Genomic DNA, 24993 nt, shown 5'->3' with positions numbered 1-24993 from the left:
TAGTCAGGAAGCAAGCACACTGATTGCTCAGAAATGCAGACAAACATTTAACCTGATGGGACATGAAGAAAGATAAAGATAGACAGAGAGAGGGGTTGAGAGGTGCACAGGGGATATAGGACACCTTTTGCTCCTGTGTTGTCTTGTGTCCATGGACTTTAGTCTGCCATTTTTACCTCATCAGTTGCTTATACAGAAATGAGCTTCATTATCTTCTTTAATTTTCATGAACTAATCTATACTGAACAAAAATATAAACAAAACATGTAAAGTGTTGGTCCCATTTTTCATGAGCTGAAATAAAAGATCTCCTTTACTAAAGATAATCCATTAACCTGACAGGTGCGGCATATCAATAAAATGATTAAACAGCATGATCATTACACAGGTGCACCTTGTGCTGGGGATAATAAAAGGCAACTCTAAAATGTGTGGTTTTGTCACACAACACAATGCCACAGATGTCTCAAGATTTGAGGGAGCGTGCAATTGGCATGGTGACTGCAGGAATGTCCACCAGAGCTGTAGCTAGAGAATGTAATGTTCCTTTCTCTACCAACATTATTTTAGATAATTTTACAGTACATCCAACAGGCCCCACAACCGTTGACCACGTGTAACCTCGCCAGCCCAGGACCTCCACATCTGGGTTCTTCACTTGCGGGATTGTCTGAGGAGGGGGATGGGGGTGCTGAGTAGTATTGCTGTCTGTTTCTGTGGAAGAACTCATTCTAATTGGTTGGGCCTGGCTCCCTAGTGGGTGGACCTGGCTCCCAAGTCGGTGGGCCTATGCCCTCCCAGGCCCACCCATGGCTGTGCCCCTGCCCAGTCATGCGAAATCCATAGATTAGGGCCTAATGAATTTAATTAAATTGACTGATTTCCTTCTATGAACTGTAACTCAGTCAAATCTTTGAAATTGTTGCTTGATACGTTTATATTTTTGTTTAGTATATACTTTATTCATAAAGTGGATCCCCACTCTACCACTTCCACTGAAGCATGGGCTTTCAGTTGCCCCAGTAAACTGGGTAATTTTCAACACCATTGCATGTAGGCTATGTTTGTTGATAGGATCCACTGTCATGTTTTGTTTCACTTATGGGACATCAACTGTTTCTGAGGTTGGCCTTTTGCAGATACTGTGGGTCTTCTGTTGCAATAGCAGACACGTCTGTCATCTCTGATGCCTTTTGTCGATACAGACACATCAGAGAAAGTGATGCAACAGTTTGTCTTTATGCCATGCTGTTACTGTACTTTGGTAAGAATGCAGCCCAATTACTCAGCTGTAGTTTCAAGTAAAGTATAAGACAATGACTGAATTGTAAGAAAACTGGACGAATTTATGTTTCAAATTCGTTCCATGTAGAGTAAATAAAAGAAACATGAATACAATCTTCGGGTTGCACGCGGACGGCAGGTATCACAGATTAAAGCGGGATTTAGTAATAGGCATGATATTTTACAGTATTTTATCCATAGGCCTATAATGAATATTTGTATAAATTAAAAACACCTTTGTAAGACCAATGTTCCATTACATAGGCCTCCGATACATTGCATACATTATTTCAAGGATTAAAAGGGTTCATAGACTATAACCTATATAATTCACTCCAAATATTAGCTCATTGTTATTTAAATGAAGACGACAAATTCAGAGTTTTGTTTTCCAACACATGTTTCTTTTCGATAATCAGACTGGGCTAACTTATTTCAGTGAGCACGCGACAATACTATTCCAAGCAGAGTTGATGCTCGTTTGTTGAGTAGCCTTACGATGTCTTACTGCAAATATTTTCGAAAACGAATTGTTTCTATTTCGTGTATCTTCCTTTCAGATAGACTTTCAACCTATAGCTATAGCGTGTACATTAATTTAACTGTAATGAAACAAATGATGTTTTAATTCAACAACTAGCTAGAAATGTACTACATTTCATGTAGCCTAAGTAGTGTGACATCAAAATGTAACATTAAAATACATTATTTCAAATAAATTAATGAACTAAGCGTGAAACTAAGCGTGAAAATGTATACGACTAAACACATGCACCTTCAAAATACTAAATTTTTCTCTTACAATTTTGATCACATAAAACGAGAAACAAAGTGATGATATTGAAAATGTGTGCTACATGGAACGAGAAGGATGTGGACAACAATGTACAAATTTAAAAGATTAAGGCAATTCCACCAACAACACTTTCAACTGCTATTTCATTGTATGAAGCAACTTTAAAACGACATTACCGACGAATGGAATATTTTCATCATCATTGCAATGCAGTGCAGCCAGCGTCCGTTGGCGTTGACGCGTGAGATACAATTCCCCACTGTCGGGCCTCGGTTTATCCAACCACTCAAAATTACGCTCCAAATAGTTCATAATACAGAGTTAAAGAAAAAGCCTGACAGCTCCTGACGACCAGCGGTGGAAAAAGTACTCAATTAGATACCTTAATAGAAAATGACTCAAGTAAAAGTAAATGTCACCCAGTAAAATACTACTTGAGTAAAAGTCTAAAGGTATTTGGTGTTAAAAGTGTTAAAGTAAAATGGAATTGCTCAAATGTACTTAAGTATCAAAAGTAAAAGTACAAGTATAAATAATTTCGAATTCCTTACATTAAACAAACCAGAAGGCACAATCTTCCTTTTTTATTGGATAGCCAGGGGCACACTCCAACACTCAGACATAATTTACAAGCAACGCATTTGTGTTTAGTGAGTCCGCCAGATCAGAGGCAGTAAGGATGACCAGGGATTTTCTATTGGTAATTATGTGAATTTGACCATTCTTGTCAAAATGTAAGAATACTTTTGGGTGTCAGGGAAAATGTATGGAGTTAAAAGTACATTATTATCTTAAGTAATGTAGTGAAGTAAAAGTAAAAGTTTCCATAAATATAAATAGTAAAGTACAGACACCGAAAAAAACTACTAAAGTAGTACTTTCAAGTGTTTTTACTTAAGTACTTTGAACCACTGCTGAAGACTATAGTCATCACTTAACCGAACTTCGAAATGCGACTTCTTCTCTCCCCGAGGAGCACGTCTTTGGAAGAGGGATCGCCGATTATGGTTTTATAGAGATGGGGGGGAAGTGGTCGCGCTCTGTCTATATATATAAAGTCGATGGAGAATGCATTGATCTGTGTATTATCTCTTGTGTCGGCTGAGGTCAAGTGATCTCCCTTTTTTCTTCAAATGCCTTCGCCCCGCCTCCCTCGCAAAACTAGCGCTATGGGGTAGCTTATAAATAGGCTACTACAGTAGTAACAAAAGAATAGAACTTCCTTGAAGCGTGATGACCGGCTGGTTAAACTCACTGGAATATTATGTTGTTTCAATCCCCGGCTTCCTGTGCACATTGGTAAGAGTCTAAACGGGATCATTGGCTATAGGCTACCGTCTCCAGGTGTCATACGCGCAGGTAAGTAGCACGATGTCTACTCATGTATTCTCACTCAGTTGGTCTGTAACATTTTTTTCGTCAAGTCTGTATGTGACAGTTGTTGTGACCGTTATTCTCACTCAGTCGGTCTGTAACATTTTTTTCATCAAGTCGGTGGGTGCAGTTGTTGTTATGATCGCAGTGTGTGTTCCTCACTAAATACATTGTTTGAAATAGCCTACCTTAAAATATTATTTCATTTCATAAATGACAATTATACTATATATAGCCTGTACACTTCCTTATTTGTATTTGATTAACAGATACATACTACTATGTGATGTGGAGGGTCGACTGTTTACAATAACAATGACCTCGTGTAACAGACAGTAGACTCAACCACGGGAGAAAAACTACTTTTGAGGCATCAACAACTCGATCAATTTAAAAACGGGTAAAAAAAAAAAAAAAAACGGGTTCCATCATCAACTGTAACCAATAAGAGGCGGGACTTCCGTTTCAGTTGCGGTGGAGTTCTCCACGTCAATTGTTGTTTTATCACTGCCAGAGCCTAAGAAAATATGTAATAAGTGATAGAAATAAATATGAATTATTAAAAAAATATATACATTATATTATATAATGCAACAATGCATGGACTTGTCAATCTCAACTGTTCATTTCTGTATTATCAATAGTGGTGTTTAGGGTAGACCGAGGCTAAATTAACACATTTTGCCTTTGACTTATTTCTGAAAAGATTGTTTGAGTTAGATTAATAATATTTTTATACAAACAACACACATGTCTTAGCAACCATTGCACACTGTAATTACGTTTCTAGGACATACAGACGTTTACAGTTCAACGAGAGTGGCAGAAGGTTCAAACAGGCTGCTCTCTTCAATTGTAAAAATAAGTGTTAATTGAAAAATGTTATGATTTGAAACTGATATTTAGATGGAAATAAACTAAGTTGACAAAAAAAAAGTTATAATTAAAAACGAATTATCCAAAATGAATATAAGCATTCAAAAGTATGAACTGTACTTTAAAAAAAAAGGTATTATCTTAGTTGTACTGGGAAACTTGATGTAAAGAAGTGAAATGTTCTATCATTATGTGAATGTGTCTAAATACCATATAAAATACCAATTTATAAAATGTTTCATTTGATCCCCAATTACTAATTTTAATCTAATCTGAGTCTTTTGAAAACAAATACTACAATAATTATTGTCATCAACTAATCAAAAGATCTATTCTTATAGATAAATTATATATGATTAGATACATGGGGAATGTTCCACTGGTCATACAAAAATGGAGGCATCAAGACTATTCATGTTAGGCCTCAAAACACATTTTGGTCAATAAAATAAAAAATGATTGACTGGTACTCCTAAAACGTCTCAGGTATGTAGAGACATTAACCAAGCATTAGCACATTGAATAACAGCTTTCTAAGTGGTTTCCAATTTGTAGGTGTTACAACTGACCCTGTGCATACTACCACTTGTGCCATAAAGGCCCATACCTCATGGCAGAGGATACAGCATGCTGTTATTGTTCTATGACCATACTATCCCAACCTCATTGGCTTTTCTTGTCTTGTTTCAGATAGAGGAGAACTCTAGCCATCCTTCATACCCAGCTGATGGGTATGTGTGAATATGTTAGTGTAGATGTGTCAGGCCTTGCAGTGCTGAAGCAGCACAGAATGGTTTGTGGGTAATACAGGGATACAGGCTGTACTGTGCTGTTGCAGTAACGCCTGGAGAAACATGGAAAAAAGGATTGGAAGAGTGAAAGCAATACACAAATAGTTCCACCTGCTATGCTATGTCCTGGAGGGCCACGGTGTATGCAGGCTTTTGTTACAACCCAGCTCTAACACACCTGATTAAACTAATTGTGGTTTAAGACCACAATCAATTAAATCAAGTGTGCCGGAGCACAAGCCTGCATACACCGTGGCCCTCCAGGTCCAGAGTTGCCCAACCGGTGCTTACCACCACCCTATCCCCTCAGACGTAGACACAGAAGTGTCTAAGGCAAGGACTTGAGAGTTCAGCCTGGGTACAAGAGAGGATGGCTGTGGTGTTATGTGCATGTCTGTGACAACGTGAGCGAAGCCTGGACATCCGAGGCTTGTGACCGCCATTCTGTGACTGGCTGCCTTGCTGTAGCAGCACGTAAATATTGGAGTTCACCACTGCTGAAGCCTCCAGTATTGACGGTGCTGTTGAAGCAAAGCATTGCCGTTCGACATCAGTGTATGGGCTTCCTGGTTGAATTAAACAAAGAGTTTATTATTTAAAAAAAAATGTTTTATTTGTATTCTTGATCAAATACATTCTCAATTTTATTTCAATTTAAAGAATTGTACTTTTGGAAATATACTTTAGGACACAGGAAATTGATGTCAAATAAAACATACTGTATAAATTGAGACAAATGGTGAGGTGAAGTATATTGACATTATGGCCCTCAACATTATTATCCTTTGTCGCCATCTGCTGGTCAATCCAGTCTGACTCTCAGAGAATGGATCCATCTCAATAGTCTGAAATCCACTGATTTCTCACTTCCCCCCTGCTGCTCCGCTAATGGACAATCCCTCAGGGACATTCTACCTGCCCCAATGGACATTTGCCCTGCCCCCACCCCCCAATGGACATGTATTAGTGTTACAGTTGTAAATATGTGTATGTTTTAATTATTATTTGTATTGTTTCATTCACTTCTCTTTTTGACCTGCACTGTCGGAGCTCGGAGCTTAAAAATTTCACTGTACCCTGCAATTACATCTGCAACTCTGTGCATGTGACTAATAAACTCATCATACAGTAGGAATTGGCCAATGGGAGACACTGAGATGGGTATAATACTGTAACTTCCCCACACCTGGCAGAGAAGTCATCCCTGGCTAGTTGGTCAGTCCCACAGTGGAACACCATGTCGTGGTGAGAGGCTCTCTGGACCGGTACAGGATGAGGTGTGCTGGAGTTCTGAGGCAGGTGTGGGAAATTCCCATTCAGATTTGGATGTTCCAAGAAAATGGATATCCTTCTCGCCAAAGCCTCCAGAGATTTGTTGTTGGAGCAGAATATTTGGAAGAATCCGTGTGTCCTGGACAGAGAAGCGCAATTCTAGAACCTCAACTCTGGATCGATGGATGTTCCTCTCAACCCAAAGTGCCAATGGATACAAACCATAGAACTGTGCTTCTTGAGCCAAGCCATTGTAGTCAGAGAATTCTGCTGGCAAGGTCATTTGACCTGTCCTCATATAATCCAGGATGTATTTAAAGAAAGTCCCATCTCTATCTACAAAAACTTGTCCACTGATAACTTTAAAATCTGTATCTTTGCCATCCAGGATCCTAGCTATTCTTGAGTCTTGGTGTCTTCTGAGAGTTGACAGAGTAGTGGTGAATTTTTGATCTCCATTATTGAATGATATTAGGTCCTGGGCACCCATGTTTAGATGACTGACAGTTTAAATCATTGCAGACAAGAATGGGTCTAAGGAGAGGAGTGGTATTCAGTGAACATATCCTGGCAACACCAACCGTAAACAAAACAAATCTCATGCTAGGTGAGTGCAGTCACATAACTTCAGTTGGAGAGGCTGGTGACAGTACAGAATGTTACCACTAGGGGCTAATATGAGCCACAAATTGAGATTGATCATTCAGCCCCAATGGAGTAAATTGAGTAATAAAACACAGGAGTTGGAGGCACCTTAATTGGGGAGGACGGGCTCGTGGTAATGGCTGGAGCGGAATAGTATAAAATACATGGTTACCATGTGTTTGATTCCATTCAATTCATTCCGTTACAACCATAATTATGAGCTGTCCTCCCCTCGGCAACCTCAGGTGGTACTAAAGTTACTAAATGGAGTACAGTGAGGTTGGCCCCCCAGGTGGATGGTTTGGCTCCAGACAGTAGACATGGGTCTAAAGTTACATCTACATTCATTCAACATGGGATTAGCATTATTCATTTTTTTGTTGCATTGTTTTTTTATGTTTTAGCTTTGTGTCTGTTTTATTCAGACTACATTCCTGTCTGTTTAGTTCAGTAAATGACAGTGAGTGGCACTTAATCTGAAAAAACAGGAGGGGTAATATGTGAGAATATGTTTCTGTATTCTCCCCAAGTTCAATATGATAATGTTTATTTAGTTGTAGGTAATAAATTAAAGCAATGCTAAACAACAATATGTAGTAGTGATTTGATTGTTTTTTGTTCACATATTAGTGTAGCTACATTTGTGTGGATTAACAGTAAAGTCAATTCATTTTTTGTTTAATTTGTGAAGCATTGATCTTCAGTGATTCTTCATAATGAAGTCCTTCCCCCCTTTGGGCTCAAATCCAACCTATCTGTCAATAACAGCAAGCAATCAGTGTAAAGTAGCCAGCCATAGTTGATTAGCAAATCGTTTGGTAATAATGTACAGTATCTTCATTGGAGATTAAAAAACATCTGGATATATTGCAGCAATTTAAAGGTATCAACTAGTTATATTGCGCAACTATGTTGCAAGGAAGTCGGTTATACCAGGGGATGCACACATACTAGCCAGCCATAGGTCCTCCTCCCCCAATTGACAGGATTCCGTGGCTCCTCCCTGACGAGATTATCCCATCGCGGTGTATCACGTCTGGCCAGCCACCCTTCGGCAAAACAGCAGTACGTTTTCTCTTTTCCCTCCGGAGCTTCAAGTGCAGGACTAGTTAAACATCCCGAACACAGACAGCCATGGCAGAAAACGCCGACTTGGATAACCACCGAATTAAGAGCTTCAAAAACAAGGGGCGCGATGTCGAGGTGAGAATCTAGCTAGGCTAACGTTAGCTGGCTGGCTAACTAGCCGTTAGCAACGAGTGCTTGCGAACACTCGGGGTTACCTAGCTCTCAATTCGGTTTGGTTGCTGCAGTATTCATTGTCAGTCATTGTTGAAGTTTTATTTTTCTATAATGTGTCGCCGATTATGATATATCATCCACATTCACTAACTAGCTAAAGTTTATCTTGCGGAGCGGGCGCGGCTTTCGCAAGGCCTGCTAGCTAGCCAGGAAAGTTGCTAACTCTGTGCTTACTAGCAGCTAGCTAGGTTGTGATAGACATATTTTTTTAAATTTACTCTTGGCATCAACTAAACTAAATTAAAGTAATAGTTATAATTGGTAAACGGCACCAGACAACAAACTATCTTTATGTCGGTCATGGGCATGACATTTGATATTTCGAGTTGGCAAGTCAGTCACTGTAACTTAACTGAGCTAGATACGCTTACCAGCTAACCAAACCAGCTAATTATAGCTAGTTGTATGTGTCAAAATGGGCGGATGATGCACATTAACTGTTACAAAACAACTAGCACAACTCAACTTCTACGGCTGCAACAGTTGAGATTCGGCGTTATTAATCAGTTTATAATAATATACCCAGCTAACTAACTCACAGCTTGCAATTCAATATACCAGTGACCGCAGGGTGGGTGTTCAACAAACAGTGAGTTAGAGCAGTTGCACCATAAACACCATAGCACATCTGGAACTAAAGCTAATGATGCTACTGTCACCATGCTGATTCAATAAACATCCCGACTGTATCTCAGTGCTAGAGGCGCCACGACAGACCCTGCTTCGAATCCAGGCTGTCTCACAACCTGCCGTATTTGGAGTGTCATAGGGCGGTGCACGATTGGCCCAGCGTCGTCCGGGTTTGGCCCGGGTAGGCAGTCTCTGTAAATAAGAATTGGTTCTTAACCGACTTTCCTACTTAAATAAAGGTAAAATTAAAACCCAGTACTCGATGATTAGGGACACATTTAATTCAAAGGGACATGCCATTTCCCTTGGATCTGTATAGATCACACATCCTTAACATAAATATTCCACTTTTGGGACGACATAACATGTTGACTATCCCATATTCTTATGTATTAGAAACACATTAATCTCGGATGGAGGGCATGATGGATTACTGTCCATCTGGTATGTGCTATATTGAGCAGAGAGGAAACAGAAGTGCGGCATGGTTGTTTTGGGGCCAAGTGCCAGTGTGACTTGCACATGTCTGACGACCCACCAGCCCCGCTGACAAGCTTGCAGCAACTCAGCCAAGAATACGAGATGGATCACTTGTTGTCAGAGACGAAAGGCCTTGTCCAGATACAGCCCCTATCCTTTAGGCGCAGTAACCTATCAGATCTATAGAAGTGCCCCAGGGCAACACACTCACCCTGCTCCTATGGTGTGGAATTCTACTGCATCAGAGGACAGACACAGCATCTTCAGTGAGATTTAGGCTGTGTTTAGACTTCAAGGAATGTTAAAAGCTGTAGGTTACAGAAAATGTATCCCTTTCACAAGTTCTGACCTACACCACCACAGAGGGCTACAGTGACTGCCGTGTATGACGTTGTTACAATACAATAATAATCCCAACATATAACAGGATACTCCACAATCAACATTGGCTATGCAGAATAAGTAGTATTCAAATGTAAAGAAATGTTGAAGACCTCTGGTGTGTTCTCCAGGAGCTGAGGCAGTCTTCCCTCTCTCAGGAAGTGTCGCCCTCTTGTCACAGCATGGAATGAGTGTCCTAGAGAAATGCCTGGAATTCCATAGATTTGATCGATCGTTTTTGAGTATCAGAGGTCTCTGACTTCCTCCTCCTAGCTGGCCAGCTGAGCCACTCTCAGGCGTTCTCTCATGGCTGATTCACTATCCTCCCTAAACACAGTTCCCACAAAAGGCAGTGTTGACAAAACATTGTGTTCCGTCTTCAATAGATGGAGTGTTTCAGGGTTTTGCCAGCATCAGCGGGTCACACCTTTGAGTTGGTGGATAAATGTAAACAGAATCATTGCTTGCATGAGGGAGGTTACACAGCGTTAGTAATATGAACCAAGATGCCCCGACTGGCAATCAAGTTAACATGATCCTCTGCCGCCTGTTGCCAACATGCAGCAGTACACTTGTAATCTAAAGCCCAGTCTGTAAACAAAATGGAGCCAGTTCCAATTGACTAACATTGCATGTGGTTTGTTTGAGTGTATGGGCTGTCTTTTTAATGCTCTAGTAGTTAGGCTCATCTCTGAATGTTCTCCTCTCTCTTACAGACTATGCGAAGACATCGCAATGAAGTGACAGTGGAGCTGAGAAAGGTAAGCCTCAGCATCTCAATTGACTGTTTATAGTTCAGTCGCATCCAATGAACTAACCCATTAGCCTACTTCTGCTCCTCCCCACACTGAAATTAGAAAGGCTAAATCTCTACACTATCCTCTGGTTTGTGTCCTGGCCCACTCCACAGATGCCATTCCAGTCCTGCAGTGTCTGTCATGTACCTCTTATTTCGCTATGTGTGGCACAACAGACAGGCACTGTCATTTTAATTGATACATGCAGGCCCTTTTTCCAGCCTGTTAAGTCTCTCTGGGATGTGGATGTTAGGTGGAAGCAGGGTTCTAGAATTAATTCATCTTTATTGTGATGGGAAACGTTGCAGTTTCTGTTTATCAAATTGGCCGAGACCGAGCAGCCTGGTCCACCCCTGCCCCTTATGGGCTGCTCTGTCTGCTGAGTCCTTTTGTTTATAAGTAGGTGTGTGTGTGTGGAAACTACCCCCCTTCTTATGCTCAGGTTGTTGTTGAAGAGTCAGGATGCCTTGGCTGTATTTAGGTCATCCCTCTCTCGCTCTCCCACCCTGTCAGAGAGGCCAGACTGGTCTTACCCCTCAGCCTTGGGGAGGGTTTCCCTCTCCTGGCCTGCAGAAGCACAGAGCTCTGGCCAGGGGCCATTAAGTAGGTTCATCAGACACACAGGGTTGTCTTGGACATAGGACTCTATAGCAGCTGCTCTGGGTAGAACCATGACTTTTAGAGGGGATGGTGCCAAACTGAACTTAGATCAGCATCTGGGGGGGGGGACTTCATTCCATTGGAATATGACTCTGAGCTAGAGCTGAGATGATACAATGAAAATGATTGACACTGACCATACCGGTCACTTATTGAAGGCATTTAGCTGATATCGTTCATTGCGATAAGAAGCCTATATTAGAGAAAGGAGAAGTTTGAAATCAAATACATTTGCTAAAATGGGGTGATTTGAGAAAATGTACAAGCATCATACTAGTAGTTTAAAGGATCATTTTAGACTGTGGTGTACATCAATGTTCCAAACCTATCATTATTGCATCAATTCAGACAATTTAGGCACGGTATGGATTTTTGTCCATATCGCCCAGCTCTACTCTGAGCCCTTGGTCTTTGCACTAAGGCCCCAACGTGTCCTCTGAATGCGGCTTGCAGCAGTGTTTCGGGAAGTCTGGGCTGACCAGCAGTTTTGTAGAAACATATCTAGTAGGCCTGTATGATTTGACGACAGGTGAGAGAACTTTTAGGTTTTTTTCTGCTAAAAAGCCAGGTCCTACCCTTACAGAAGAGCAAACCACTAATGTAGGATGAGTGACACAGCAGTTCTCTCACATAGCAGTTTGTGTGCTGCAGAAGAGAACCGTCTGTGCAGAGATGGATGCATTCCTCCCTCGTGCTATCTGCCACTAACATCACTGGGAGGTTATGGGAGCAGTCTTAGCCTGTAGGAGTCAAGCAGGGAATCTATTCCCTCGCTGTGTGGGTGAATGTTTCTAATAGCATTCACTCCTATATTTCTTCTAAGATTCAACACTTAAAAAAAATATATATATATATATATACCCCCCCCCCACAGAACAAACGAGATGAGCACCTTCTGAAGAAGAGGAACGTTCCACAGGAGGAGAGCCTGGAAGACTCAGACATAGACTCTGACTTCAAAGGGGTGAGTCAGTCCTCATTGTCTCTCACACTATGGCTTCAAGGAATATGTTTCCTAGCTCTAACCATGCAACATGTAAACGCGTAGCTACAGCAAATCTCACAACTCTAGTTTTTTGTTTTGCAGCAAAATGTAACACTGGAAGCCATCTTACAGGTAAGCCTGCATTCTGTTAGTGTTGTGGAGACCCATCCCGTACATACACCTTGAGCTGTTGGCGCTAACCTCGTGTTCTCGCTCTCCTTCCTGTCAGAATGCTGTCAGTGACAACGGACTCATCCAGCTCAGTGCCGTGCAGGCAGCCAGAAAACTCCTGTCCAGTGACAGAAACCCCCCCATCGACGACTTGATTAAGTCCGGAATCCTGCCCATCCTGGTCAAATGCCTGGAGAGGGACGACAAGTAAGTCTTGCTTTATGGGGGGGAGGAAGAGACTGTATGGGTCATGGGGCACCTTTGCCCTGGAAGAGTAATGGAAAGATGGTGGTAAATTGCCCCTGTGGTAATTCTGTGTGATGCCCCCTTTCAAAAGTCGGAGAATGGCAAAAGGAGAGGAGGCTGAAAACCGGAGCGTGAATGAGTGGGTAGACTAGCCCCGTATGTGTCAGACTGCTCTCTCTCCATTGTCTCTCTCTACATTCTCTGTCATGCTCTGGGGATACTGGTGTGCCCTCCCTCTCCTCCGCATGACTGGGCTGATGTGAACACTGTAGCAGGCTGTAGACACACAGACGGATAGGAGAGAAAGTGTGTGTTCTGCTCTGATGCACTAGCACTGCCCCACAGCTGACAGCTCTCTCTTCAGTGGTGGCAATGGGGAGAGATGAGGGGGGACTCCCCTGGAGGGGGGTGTTTGTGTTTTGTGGAAACAGGAGGGTGGGGGAGGTTGGGTGATGGAGGCAGGAGCGTGAGGAGATGGATAGATATACACCCACATACACTACCGTTCAGAAGTTTGAGGTCACTTAGAAATGTCCTTGTTTTGAAAGAGATCACGTTTTTTTTGTCCCTTAAAATAACATCAAATTGATCAGAAATGCAGTGTGGACATTGTTAGTGTTGTAAATGACTATTGTAGCTGGAAACGGCTTATTTTTAATGGAATATCTACACGGGTGTACAGAGGCCCATTATCAGCAATCATCACTCCTGTCTTCCAATGGCACGTTGTGTTAGCTAAACTTGGCTTATCATTTTTTAAAAGGCTAATTGATCATTCAAAAACCCTTTTGCAATTATGTTAGCACAGCTGAAAACTGTTGTTCTGATTAAAGAAGCAATGGAACTGGCCTTCTTTAGACTAGTTGAGTATCTGGAGCATCAGAATTTGTGGGTTTGATTACAGGCTCAAAATGGCCAGAAACAAATGACTTTCTTCTGAAACTCATCAGTCTATTCTTGTTCTGAGAAATAAAGGCTATTCCATGTGAGAAATTGCCAAGAAACTGAATATCTCGTACAACACTGTGTTCTACTCACTTCACAGAACAGTACAAAGTGGCACTAACCAGAATAGAAAGAGGAGTGGGAGACCTCGGTGCACAACTGAGCAAGAGGACAAGTGCATTAGTGTCTAGTTTGAGAAACGGACGCCTCACAAGTCCCTCAACTGGCAGCTTCATTAAATAGTACCTGCAAAACACCAGTTTCAATGTCAACAGTGAAGAGGTGACTCCGGGATACTGGCCTTCTAGGCAGAATTGCAAAGAAAAAGCCATATCTCAGACTGGCCAATAAAAAGTAGAAGATTAAGTTGGGCAAAAGAACACCGACACTGAACAGAGGAACTCTGCCTAGAAGGCTAGCATCCCTGGAGTCGCCTCCTCAGGGTTGGTGTTGAGACTATTGTTTTGCAGGTACTATTTAAAGAATCTGCCAGTTGAGGACTTGTGAGGCATCTCTTTCTCAAACTAGACACTCCAATGGACTTGTCCTCTTGCTCAGTGGTGCACTGGGGCCTCCTACTCCTTTCTATTCTGGTTAGAGGCAGTTTGCGCTAACACAACGTGCCATTGGAACACAAGAGTGATGGTTGCTGATAATGGGCCTCTGTACACCTATGTAGACATTCCATTAAAATGATCCTTCTCCAGCTACAATAGTAATTTACAACATTAATGTCTACACTGTATTTCAGATCAATTTGATCTATTTTATTTTAATGGACAAAAATGTTGCTTTTCTTTAAAAAACAAGGTATATAGGAGCTACAGAAGACCACATTAGACCGAGGTGGGGGTTAGTGGTGATGCAGGTTGATATGGATTGTTGATCAGTAGCCATGTGCTGTTGATGGGCTTATTGGTCGTGTTTTGTTGTCTGGGGACAGCTTCTGTTTGTCTCTTCATATAGCCAGCCTCATTTACTCTCTCCTCTTCCCCAGTCCCTCTCTCCAGTTTGAGGCTGCCTGGGCGTTGACCAACATAGCATCAGGGACGTCACAACAGACTCAAGCTGTGGTCAAATCTAGTAAGTAGTTTCTAGTTCTTCCGTGTTTCTAGTTCTTCCCAGTTTCAAACTGACCCATCAGGCATACATAATGGACCGGTCTATATGAGCCAACCTATCCATCTGGTTCCTGGTATAGAAACACCTGCTCTCAACTGTCTTCCCCATCTCTCTGTCTCTTGTCTGCCAGACCCTCACTCTACCTCTGTCTAACTTATGTCTCTTTCTCTACCTCTGTCTCTAACTGATGGATCTCTCTACCTCTGTCTAACTGATGTCTCTGTCTCTGTCTGTTGTCTACAACGTTGTCTAACATATGGGTCTGCCTTTCTCTCTACATGTCCAGATGCTGTGCCTCTATTTCTGCGGCTGCTACAATCTCCTCACCAGAACGTATGTGAACAGGCAGTGTGGGCGCTAGGCAACATCATCGGTGAGTGATGGCTCGCACACATGCATACACACACACACACTGGCCGATGCCAGTCAATGACACACCTGTGTTCTTCCCGTGCAGGCGATGGACCGCAGTGCAGGGATTACGTAATCTCCCTGGGCGTGGTCAAGCCTCTGCTGTCATTTATTAACCCCTCCATCCCCATCACCTTCCTCCGCAACGTCACCTGGGTCATCGTCAACCTCTGCCGCAACAAGGACCCACCGCCCCCCATGGAGACCGTACAGGAGGTAAGACAGACAGAGGTGTGTGAGACCCAGCACAGTCATTCAATCGATCTGGATGTCGTTGATATCCATCTTGTCTCATCGCTGCAACGGGCTCGGGAGAGAAGGGCGAGTCATGCGTCTGAAACATGACCCGCCAAACAGCGCTTCTTAACACCTGCTCGCTTAACCAGGAAGCCAGCTGCACCAATGTGTTGGAGGAAACACTGTTCAACTGACGACCGAAGTCAGCCTGCAGGCACCCGGGCCGCCACGAGTCACCATAGCGCGATGATCCAAGTAAAGCCCCCCTCCCGGCCAAACCCTCCCCTAACCCAGACGACACTGGGCCATTTGTAAGGCAGGGACTCCTGGTCACGGCCGGTTGTGACACAGCCTGGAATCGAACACAGGTCTGTAGTGACACTTCAAGCACTGCGATGCTGTGCCTTAGACTGCTGCACGACTTGGAGGCCAATCTGACTGAATTATGATCTTCACATAGACGTTTGTGTCTTCAATATTAGCTGAACCCTTTGCCCAACAGCTCTGGCTGTGTTCCATGTGTTTGGCTCTGAGGACAATCAGACGATGGGGGATTTGATTAGGGAAAGTGGTCTGGGACTTTGGGTGCTGCCTAGCATTCTGCTTCCCTGTTCCCAACCATCTAGCCTGGTCCTGGAGGTCTGCAGTGTCTGCCTGCTGAAACAGAAAACACCCTGGGTCCTGTCTGTTGATCTATAGTCGCTTCATTGTACGCCTCCAATCATTATGCCTGACTCTCCTCTCTACCTCTTCCAGATTCTACCTGCTCTCTGTGTATTGATATACCACACTGATATAAATGTAAGTATCACCCTACTATCACAACAGCAAAGCTAGTTGCTTTGCCATTCCCTATGGAAATTCCCTGGTTCTAACTCTGTCCTCTCTCTGTGGTCAGATCCTAGTGGATACAGTGTGGGCCTTGTCCTATCTCACAGATGGAGGGAACGAACAGATCCAGATGGTCATCGACTCGGGGGTTGTCCCCTTCCTCGTCCCCCTGCTCAGCCACCAAGAGGTCAAAGTTCAGGTATGTCTGCTTCCTTTCCCCTGATTGGAAGTAGGATTAGGGCTGTTACGGTGACCGTATTACCGCCACATCAATGGTCATTAGTCATGTCCGCAGTCAAATGCCACGTGACCGTTTAGTCAGGGTAACTAGGCTTCTATAGCTCTGATGCTGCTGCTGTTCTTCAGTAGCCTACCAAACTTGCTAACTGCCTGGTACTCAGCACTCCATTGTCCCTCTAATCACTCTGACATTAATGCAAATGTATTTGAAAATCTAATCGAACACTTCATGAGAGCTCATGTTGCGCAACATTTTAATAGGCTATGCAATTGCGTGAGAAAACAGAGTGATGGAGGAGGATCCCATCAGCTTTCTATTGGCTAGGCCTACTATATTTATTTCTCAACTTTCCTAATTTTAAGCACATTGCTTCTCTTTACAACAGGAGTATAGCCTACCTGGCTGGCATGAAAATAAACCACAGCGTCCTCCATTCACTATATAAGTGCATAGATCGCATATTTTTTTCCCTCCCTACACCTGTTCCGAGACAGCATTAAATCAAGAATAGTCTGATGGGTGACAATGTTAGCCTATCGTTTGTGTGATGTATTATCACTTGTGAATGATGCCCAGTGTGCCCAGTAAGACAAATGCTGCATGCTTTTTTTGCCCAACTTTTTCCAATCACCTCATGTAGCCTAGCCCACAGGCCTATATGTTTTGATAAGGTTTGTATCACAACTAAAGTGGCCATATATAACTTCTTAAAATGAAGCACATGAATCCACTTTACAACTGGTGTAGTTCCTAACTGGCATACATAGGTGGCGCTTGAGTTTCAAGTTTGAGGAATTACATTTTCACCATAGAAATGCACCTTTTTTAATATTAAAGCATTACACGCAGAATCGCATTTACGTTCACTTTGAGAACAGTGTTTTCCTGCTAATTGATAGAATTTTGGGACGTTGATGCTTATTGCCGTGTGCGCATTGCTGCACTTATGTGATGAAATAGCCTAATAGTTTATCAACATTTTAAGATAAATGCTCTGATCTGTTGCATCAACCTCATTGCTTTAAAAAAAAAAAATTGATGCGAGTGGTTGTATTAATTTGGGCTTTATTGCATTCCACAACAGGCCCAGAGTATGTTTAGAATAATTATTTATTTCACAGGACAAGCGGACCAACAGAATAGGTAAATGTTTGTACTATGGGGGATAGTAGATTGACATAGGCTAGTGCTTTTGCTGTTCGTTGGACCTACTCATCTGGTTGGCTGATGAAAAGTAGGCTAAATGTGGACAGTTCAAACATAAAACCGAAGCGCACAGTTGCGTCACGATGTGTCGGTCTTCACTTGTAGCCTACTTCTTAGCTGAGATGCCTCTGAGAAGGACCTGATCACGTGACAGGCATATTTTTTTTTAGGGGATTAAGGCCACACAAGGTGATGCCACTGGGAGATTCGAGGCCCGTTGAGAATATTATCAAGTGCTTGTCAATGTGCAGCCTGCACCAGAAACATGCCATTCATGAGACTTTATTCAAATCATCATCAGTCGCATCATGCGGCCTTATGTTTTCATTTTTAATGCATTCTATCTCCCAACGTTGGTGTTTCAACTAAAGTTGCATACATAACTAAATTAAACATATAGGAGTACCTGTTTTTTTATTTATTGTGAGGGTGTCGGCTATATTACATGGATTTATTGTGAGGGTGTAGGCTATATTACATGGATTTATTGTGAGGGTGTAGGCTATATTACATGGATTTATTGTGAGGGTGTAGGCTATATTACATGGATTTATTGTGAGGGTGTCGGCTATATTACATGGATTTATTGTGAGGGTGTCGGCTATATTACATGGATTTATTGTGAGGGTGTAGGCTATATTACATGGATTTATTGTGAGGGTGTCGGCTATATTACATGGATTTATTGTGAGGGTGTCGGCTATATTACATGGATTTATTGTGAGGGTGTCGGCTATATTACATGGATTTATTGTGAGGGTGTAGGCTATATTACATGGATTTATTGTGAGGGTGTAGGCTATATTACATGGATTTATTGTGAGGGTGTAGGCTATATTACATGGATTTATTGTGAGGGTGTAGGCTATATTACATGGATTTATTGTGAGGGTGTCGGCTATATTACATGGATTTATTGTGAGGGTGTAGGCTATATTACATGGATTTATTGTGAGGGTGTCGGCTATATTACATGGATTTATTGTGAGGGTGTCGGCTATATTACATGGATTTATTGTGAGGGTGTCGGCTATATTACATGGATTTATTGTGAGGGTGTCGGCTATATTACATGGATTTATTGTGAGGGTGTAGGCTATATTACATGGATTTATTGTGAGGGTGTAGGCTATATTACATGGATTTATTGTGAGGGTGTAGGCTATATTACATGGATTTATTGTGAGGGTGTCGGCTATATTACATGGATTTATTGTGAGGGTGTAGGCTATATTACATGGATTTATTGTGAGGGTGTCGGCTATATTACATGGATTTATTGTGAGGGTGTCGGCTATATTACATGGATTTATTGTGAGGGTGTCGGCTATATTACATGGATTTATTGTGAGGGTGTAGGCTATATTACATGGATTTATTGTGAGGGTGTAGGCTATATTACATGGATTTATTAGATGTTCCAAAGGTCTGCATCGGTGACTTGTAGGCTGTGTGGAAGCCAGGAGATGCTAAACGTGTTTATGTTAAATAACGGTCAATTACCGTGTGATTGACGATCACCGGCTGACAATTTCATGACCGTCACATCCCTAAGTAGGATGAAGTCACCCCTACTCTGATCTAAGGTCAGTTTCCAGTTTTCCCTCTAATGGTTGAGGTTAGGCTTGTGGGAAGGGTAATATACCTGGAACTTACTGTATGGAATGTGTGGCTTCCTGTGACGTCATTAACCACCTATGATGTCATATCCTGTAGACTGCAGCTCTGAGGGCAGTGGGGAACATTGTGACGGGGACAGACGAGCAGACGCAGGTGGTGCTCAACTGTGACGTCCTCTCGCACTTCCCCAACCTGCTCACACACCCCAAGGAGAAGATCAACAAGGTAACAGGCACACTTTTAGATGCTATTGGTGGCATATGTTTGTTTTGCTGTAATTAAGTCCTGTAGCGTTGAAATGGGATGGACCCCAGTGTCGTTTATTTCCAACAGTATCTATACCTCTGTGTAACGGTCTCAGTCGTACTCATGTGGTCCATGGTGTGCGTGTCTGTGGGTTTCTCTCAGCTGAATGGCTTCCTGTGTGTGTGTGTATCCCTCCCGCCCACTAGGAGGCCGTGTGGTTCCTGTCCAACATCACAGCAGGCAACCAGCAGCAGGTGCAGGCCGTTATCGACGCTGGCCTGCTGCCCATGATCATCCACCAGCTGGCTAAGGTGAGTCGCTGAGCCCTTACGTAGCCATACGAAGCATTATGTAACCCCTATGTCCTTGTGGAGATCTGTAAGGAACACTACCCTAACCACTGACAACCTCTCTCTGTGTTTGTCTGCAGGGAGACTTTGGCACACAGAAGGAGGCAGCCTGGGCAATCAGCAACTTGACAATAAGTGGAAGAAAAGATCAGGTATGTTCTACCAGGGCTGTTTACATCAATACCCAATCCATACAGCGTTGTGTTTTGTATGGTCCTGATTGGCTGGTTAAGTTTACCCGTCTGTAGGCAAAGCAAGGCCCTGATAGGCTGATCTGCTATGTTCTACCCGACCCTATAGGTGGAGTACCTGGTGCAGCAGAATGTGGTTCCTCCGTTCTGCAGCCTGCTGTCTGTGAAGGACTCCCAAGTGGTTCAGGTGGTCCTAGACGGCCTCAAGAACGTCCTCATCATGGCCGGGGAAGAGGCCAGCACCATCGCTGAGATCATAGAGGAGTGTGGAGGTCAGTGTGTGGGTTAGAGGGGGGAGTGCTTGTGTGTCAGTTCACCATGTTGCCATTGTATGACAGTGTAGTGTTGTTACTGTGAAACACACATTCTAGATTGATTCACTGTGATAGACTTTCATGCTAATTTCTCTCTGCCCATCAGGTCTAGAGAAGATCGAGAACCTTCAGCAGCATGAAAACGAGGACATCTACAAACTAGCCTTCGAGATCATCGACCAGTACTTCTCAGGAGACGATGTGAGTACCTCTGCTCTGACAGAAGCCCTATAGTTTGCACACCGTTAGAACCCAGCGCTGTCCTGACAGTGCTGTGCTGGGTGTAGGATGTGTGCTACAGAAACGCAGGGCCTTTTTCCTCCACTTCCTCTGTCAATGGGGTAAGACGGAGGAATCGGCTATAGGCCTTGTTACATAATTCTATATCAAATCTAATGAAAATTTGACTTATGTTTTCTGTAGTGACAGTGAATCTAGTCTCCACCCTGTGTGTTTGTTCACCTATGGCCTCACCCTGATCCATTTATTTTCCTCCTTTTAAGATTGATGAGGATCCCAGCTTGATCCCCGAAGCCACTCAGGGCGGAACCTTCAACTTTGACCCCGCCACCAACCTGCAAGCAAAGGAGTTCAAGTTTTAAAGGCAAACGTCCACCTAGTAGGTCTAACTCTCTAGCTGCTCTGAACCCTCCAGTCACCTCCTTCCCAACATCAATCACTGACTCACTAACAACAACAGTTCAAGCACTGAAGGAAGGATCATTGTTATCCATCTCTTTTCAAGCATCTCACAGCGATGCTTATAAATGTTCCAGAAAGAGAAAACGCCTCGTCCGTCATTCCTGCAGTTGCCAAAAAGTTGCTGTTATCCTCTTACTCAGACACGTTCACACACACACATACACACTGAAGAGACTGAAGTCATCTGTGTGCATGGACCAATGATCTTGTTCTACCAATCGTAATATCAGCAAAGAAGAGGAATGGTCTCATTTAAAGGCGTGCTCTTCTCTGGAGTCTGGGATCAGAGCACGTTGGACACAGCGACTGAAGACACTCAACCTCCGAGTTAATTGACTCTTGAGGAGTACGGACAGCATCTAGGCCGTCCTTTGTTAAACATTCTAATTGATGACCTCATCAAAGGGCTGTTAATTATTCAGTCCTCATTGAACTACAGTTTTTTTGGAACAGAACCCTGAGAATGAATGCTCTCAAAACCCTTCTCAGAGGGTAGAGAAGTGAGCAGTCGACATATTCCCAAGTGGACTGAACAGATTTCAACAACCACCTATCACTATAATATTATTCCTTTTAGTTGTGAAATCATCATGAAATACAATGGATTTAAAGTACAAAAAATATATATTAAATTATGCAACAGGGAAAATCTGAAATTAATAACAAGGAAGACTTTGTAGCATTGATCTATGGATGGCTTGCTGGTGGAATGTTTTTTGGGTTGAGAGGAGGGGAATGGAGTTGAGCTGGAACCAAACGCACCTCTCCTCAGAACCTTTTAAACTGGGTTTTGGATCAGTCCCTCTTACCAGGTTCTATACTCTAAACGAGAAACCCCTCAACAACGAATAAGCCTTAAAAACCAGGCTTCAACTGGGCGTTTCCAAAAGACACATCTCCTCTTGCAGGGGAGACATATCGTCGGACATTGAATTTAATGACTCAAGAATTTGAGGAAATATTTTGGAAAGATATATCATTAGAGGGACAGAGAAATGCAATGTAACACTGATTTCATCTGTGTAGATTCCACATCTGCAGTTTCTATTCAGTCTTATGCACACTTCAGTCACCCCTCCCTCTGCTTACTGTGTGTGGAAAGCAATGTTTGCTTCAATAAGTCAAAGCTATGGTTGCATTGCAATGGTCCATTGACCATACAGTTGTTCTATATGCTACATCTAATTCTACAATTTAAGAGTATTTCCCCAACTGTCTGAAGTTTGGTCTGTACAAAGCAGCTGCATTTTGCCAGTCATCCATCGATCGGTTCACTTTGCGAGGCTGTAATGTTTTTACTGTTAAAAGATTAACAGGGAAGTTTTGTTTTTAAATGTGTAACGTGATCGATGACTTGATTGAAAATTCTCTTGTGAACTTGATTTCCCTCCAGCATTTATTTGTGAAGGGACCGGAAAAAAACTAATTACATTTGGACTAATGTAGTTATGTTTTGGCTGCTAACTACTGAGAAGGAATGGGGATTATTTCAGGGGAGCGGCCCACGCCTTTTTGGACTAGCCATTCACAACCGATGAACAAAGTCTAGCTGGTGTACAGTCATTGATCTAGATTCTAGAGACATAGAATGAGAGCCACTTTAAAGAATGGAATTTTTGTCTTGTATCAGCAACTGATACAAGCTTATGCTTTTGGGCAAGATTTTTACTTGCTAACGAAACATGTACTAAAGACGAAAAAGCAACAGATAGCATTTTGGCCTCTGTCTTACTTTTTATACATTTTAGAATCCATATCTCTTTAAGGTGGCTCACAATGTTCCTTTCAACTCTTGTGCATATTAAAGAAAATGAGTTGAAATCCATTTTGCCTTTGTGTTTTTTAATTTTGGTAAGTTATGTTTTTTCACTAGGTTAACTGAGAACCATGGCAAATGCACACTGTTTATTTGGATCCCCATTTAGTTTTTGCAGAAGCAGCAGCTACTCTTCCTGGGGTCTACAAAACTGATAGACAAGGACAGTCGCACAAATGTATAATGCCAGTGGTGGAAGAAGTACCCAATTGTCATACTTGAGTAAAAGTAAAGATACCTTAATAGAAAATAACTCCAGTGACGTGAAAGTCACCCAGTAAAATAATACTTGAGTAAAAGTCTAGGTTTTAAATGTACTTAAGTATGAATAATTTCAAATTCCTTATATTAAGCAAACCAGACCACATTTTATTTTTTTAATTTACGGATAGCCAGGGGCACACTCCAATACTCAGACAATTTAGAAATGAAGCATTTGTTTAGTGAGTCGGTCAGGTCATAGGCATTAGGGGTGACTAGAGATGTTCTCTTGATAAGTGTGGGAAATTGACCATTTTCTGTCCTGCTAAGCATTCAAAATGTAATGGGTAATTTTGCGTGTCAGGATAAATATATGGAGTAAAAAGTACATTTATTTTCTTTAGGAATGTAGTGAAGTGCAGATACCCAAGACTACTTAAGTACTTTACACCACTGTAAAATACGATATACAAACAATGTAAAAAGTTTGACTAGTCAAATATACTATGCTTTATTTATACTATTGTCAATTGCTGTCTAATCTGCTGTCCGAGGTCCTGATTCCTGACTCTCCCTGGTTGATTCTACAATCGGTGTGGCAAGATTGTCGACTGACCGCTCTTACAATTTCTCAAAGGCGAAAGGCATGCGGCAGGTGGGAACATTCTAGCCAATGAGAGTGCAGAGAACCGTGTGAACTTGCACAACCGATTTTTAAAAAATTGTCGCAATGCCACGTGCAGGACACATCAGTATACTCTTAATAACACAAGTATTATGAAACTTATATTTGATCAAAATGGCCATTTATTTTCACTAGATTCGACACATTGCTGTTGTCCCCCCCCCCCCATACAAAAACTCCTCACTTGGTCTGCTTATTTTCACACGGACATTTTGGGCGGAGTCGAAACTCGCTTCGCCTCTGGTTCACCAACTTCAGCTTCCCCTTCATTTTCTCTTAGGAGGGCCCACAAGTGTAGAGATGTATCCGACCGCCAGCCATGTACTTCTCACAGCGTGACACTGGGCCAGGGGGAAGACGAGTACGGAATCCATTTGGTACAAGACCATAGAGAATGATAGAGGCCTCTAAGTGGCCCAAAATATACACACTGCTCAAAAAAATAAAGGGAACACTAAAATAACACATCCTAGATCTGAATGAATGAAATATTCTTATTAAATACTTTTCTTTACTTAGTTGAATGTGCTGACAACAAAATCACACATTATCAATGGAAATCAAATGTATCAACCCATGGAGGTCTGGAAAGTTGGCTGATCCAACTTTGATGTAATGTCCTTAAAACAAGTCAAAATGAGGCTCAGTAGTGTGTGGCCTCCACGTGCCTGTATGACCTCCCTACAACACCTGGGCATGCTCCTGATGACAGTCTGTGGTGCAATGTGGCGTTGGTGGATGGAGCGAGACATGATGTACCAGATGTGCTCAATTGGATTCAGGTCTGGGGAACGGGCGGGCCAGTCCATAGCATCAATGCCTTCCTCTTGCAGGAACTGCTGACACACTCCAGCCACAAGGTCTAGCATTGTCTTGCATTAGGAGGAACCCAGGGCCAACCGCACCAGCATATGGTCTCACAAGGGGTCTGAGGATCTCATCTCGGTACCTAATGGCAGTCAGGCTACCTCTGGCGAGCACATGGAGGGCTGTGCGGCCCCCCGAAGAAATTCCACCCCACACCTTGACTGACCCACCGCCAAACCGGTCATGCTGGAGGATGTTGCATGCAGCAGAACGTTCTCCACAACGTCTCCAGACTCTGTAACATGTGCTCAGTGTGAACCTGCTTTCATCTGTGAAGAGCACAGGGCGCCAGTGGCGAATTTGCCCACCTTGGTGTTC

At 42.6% G+C, this 24993-nt stretch overlaps 1 protein-coding gene across 2 annotated transcripts; it reads left to right on the top strand.

The window, feature by feature from the left end:
* The first annotated feature begins 7945 nt into the window (after positions 1-7945).
* Positions 7946-22931, top strand: LOC118363884 (importin subunit alpha-4-like). 2 transcript variants are annotated; one of them, XM_052517701.1, is made up of 16 exons: positions 7946-8241; positions 10548-10592; positions 12163-12252; positions 12376-12405; positions 12503-12651; positions 14633-14718; positions 15044-15130; positions 15215-15384; positions 16162-16206; positions 16304-16435; positions 19400-19528; positions 19756-19860; positions 19980-20051; positions 20200-20362; positions 20511-20605; positions 20908-22931. In XM_052517701.1, the coding sequence occupies exons 1-16, from the start codon at positions 8173-8175 to the stop codon at positions 21004-21006; spliced, it is 1566 nt and encodes a 521-aa protein (XP_052373661.1). In that variant the 5' UTR covers positions 7946-8172; the 3' UTR covers positions 21007-22931. The 2 variants fall into 2 exon arrangements, with proteins under 2 accessions (XP_052373661.1, XP_052373660.1); XM_052517700.1 differs by having other exon boundaries at positions 7952-8241; positions 14633-14720; positions 15040-15130.
* Positions 22932-24993: the final 2062 nt, after the last annotated feature.

This window comes from Oncorhynchus keta, unplaced genomic scaffold (assembly GCF_023373465.1).
Source record: "Oncorhynchus keta strain PuntledgeMale-10-30-2019 unplaced genomic scaffold, Oket_V2 Un_scaffold_938_pilon_pilon, whole genome shotgun sequence".
Taxonomy (NCBI): Eukaryota; Metazoa; Chordata; class Actinopteri; order Salmoniformes; family Salmonidae; genus Oncorhynchus; species Oncorhynchus keta.
The sequence above is the reverse complement of the archived record's forward strand: the minus strand, read 5'-3'. Positions and strand labels throughout refer to the sequence as shown.

Bases quoted from the DNA above. Each gene is read 5' to 3' on its own strand.
- LOC118363884 (XM_052517700.1), top strand. From the start codon at position 8,173: ATGGCAGAAAACGCCGACTTGGATAACCACCGAATTAAGAGCTTCAAA. The intron at 12,652-14,632 runs GTAAGTCTTGCT...CCTCTTCCCCAG, and splicing joins TGCCTGGAGAGGGACGACAA to TCCCTCTCTCCAGTTTGAGG. The intron at 16,436-19,399 runs GTATGTCTGCTT...CATATCCTGTAG, and splicing joins ACCAAGAGGTCAAAGTTCAG to ACTGCAGCTCTGAGGGCAGT.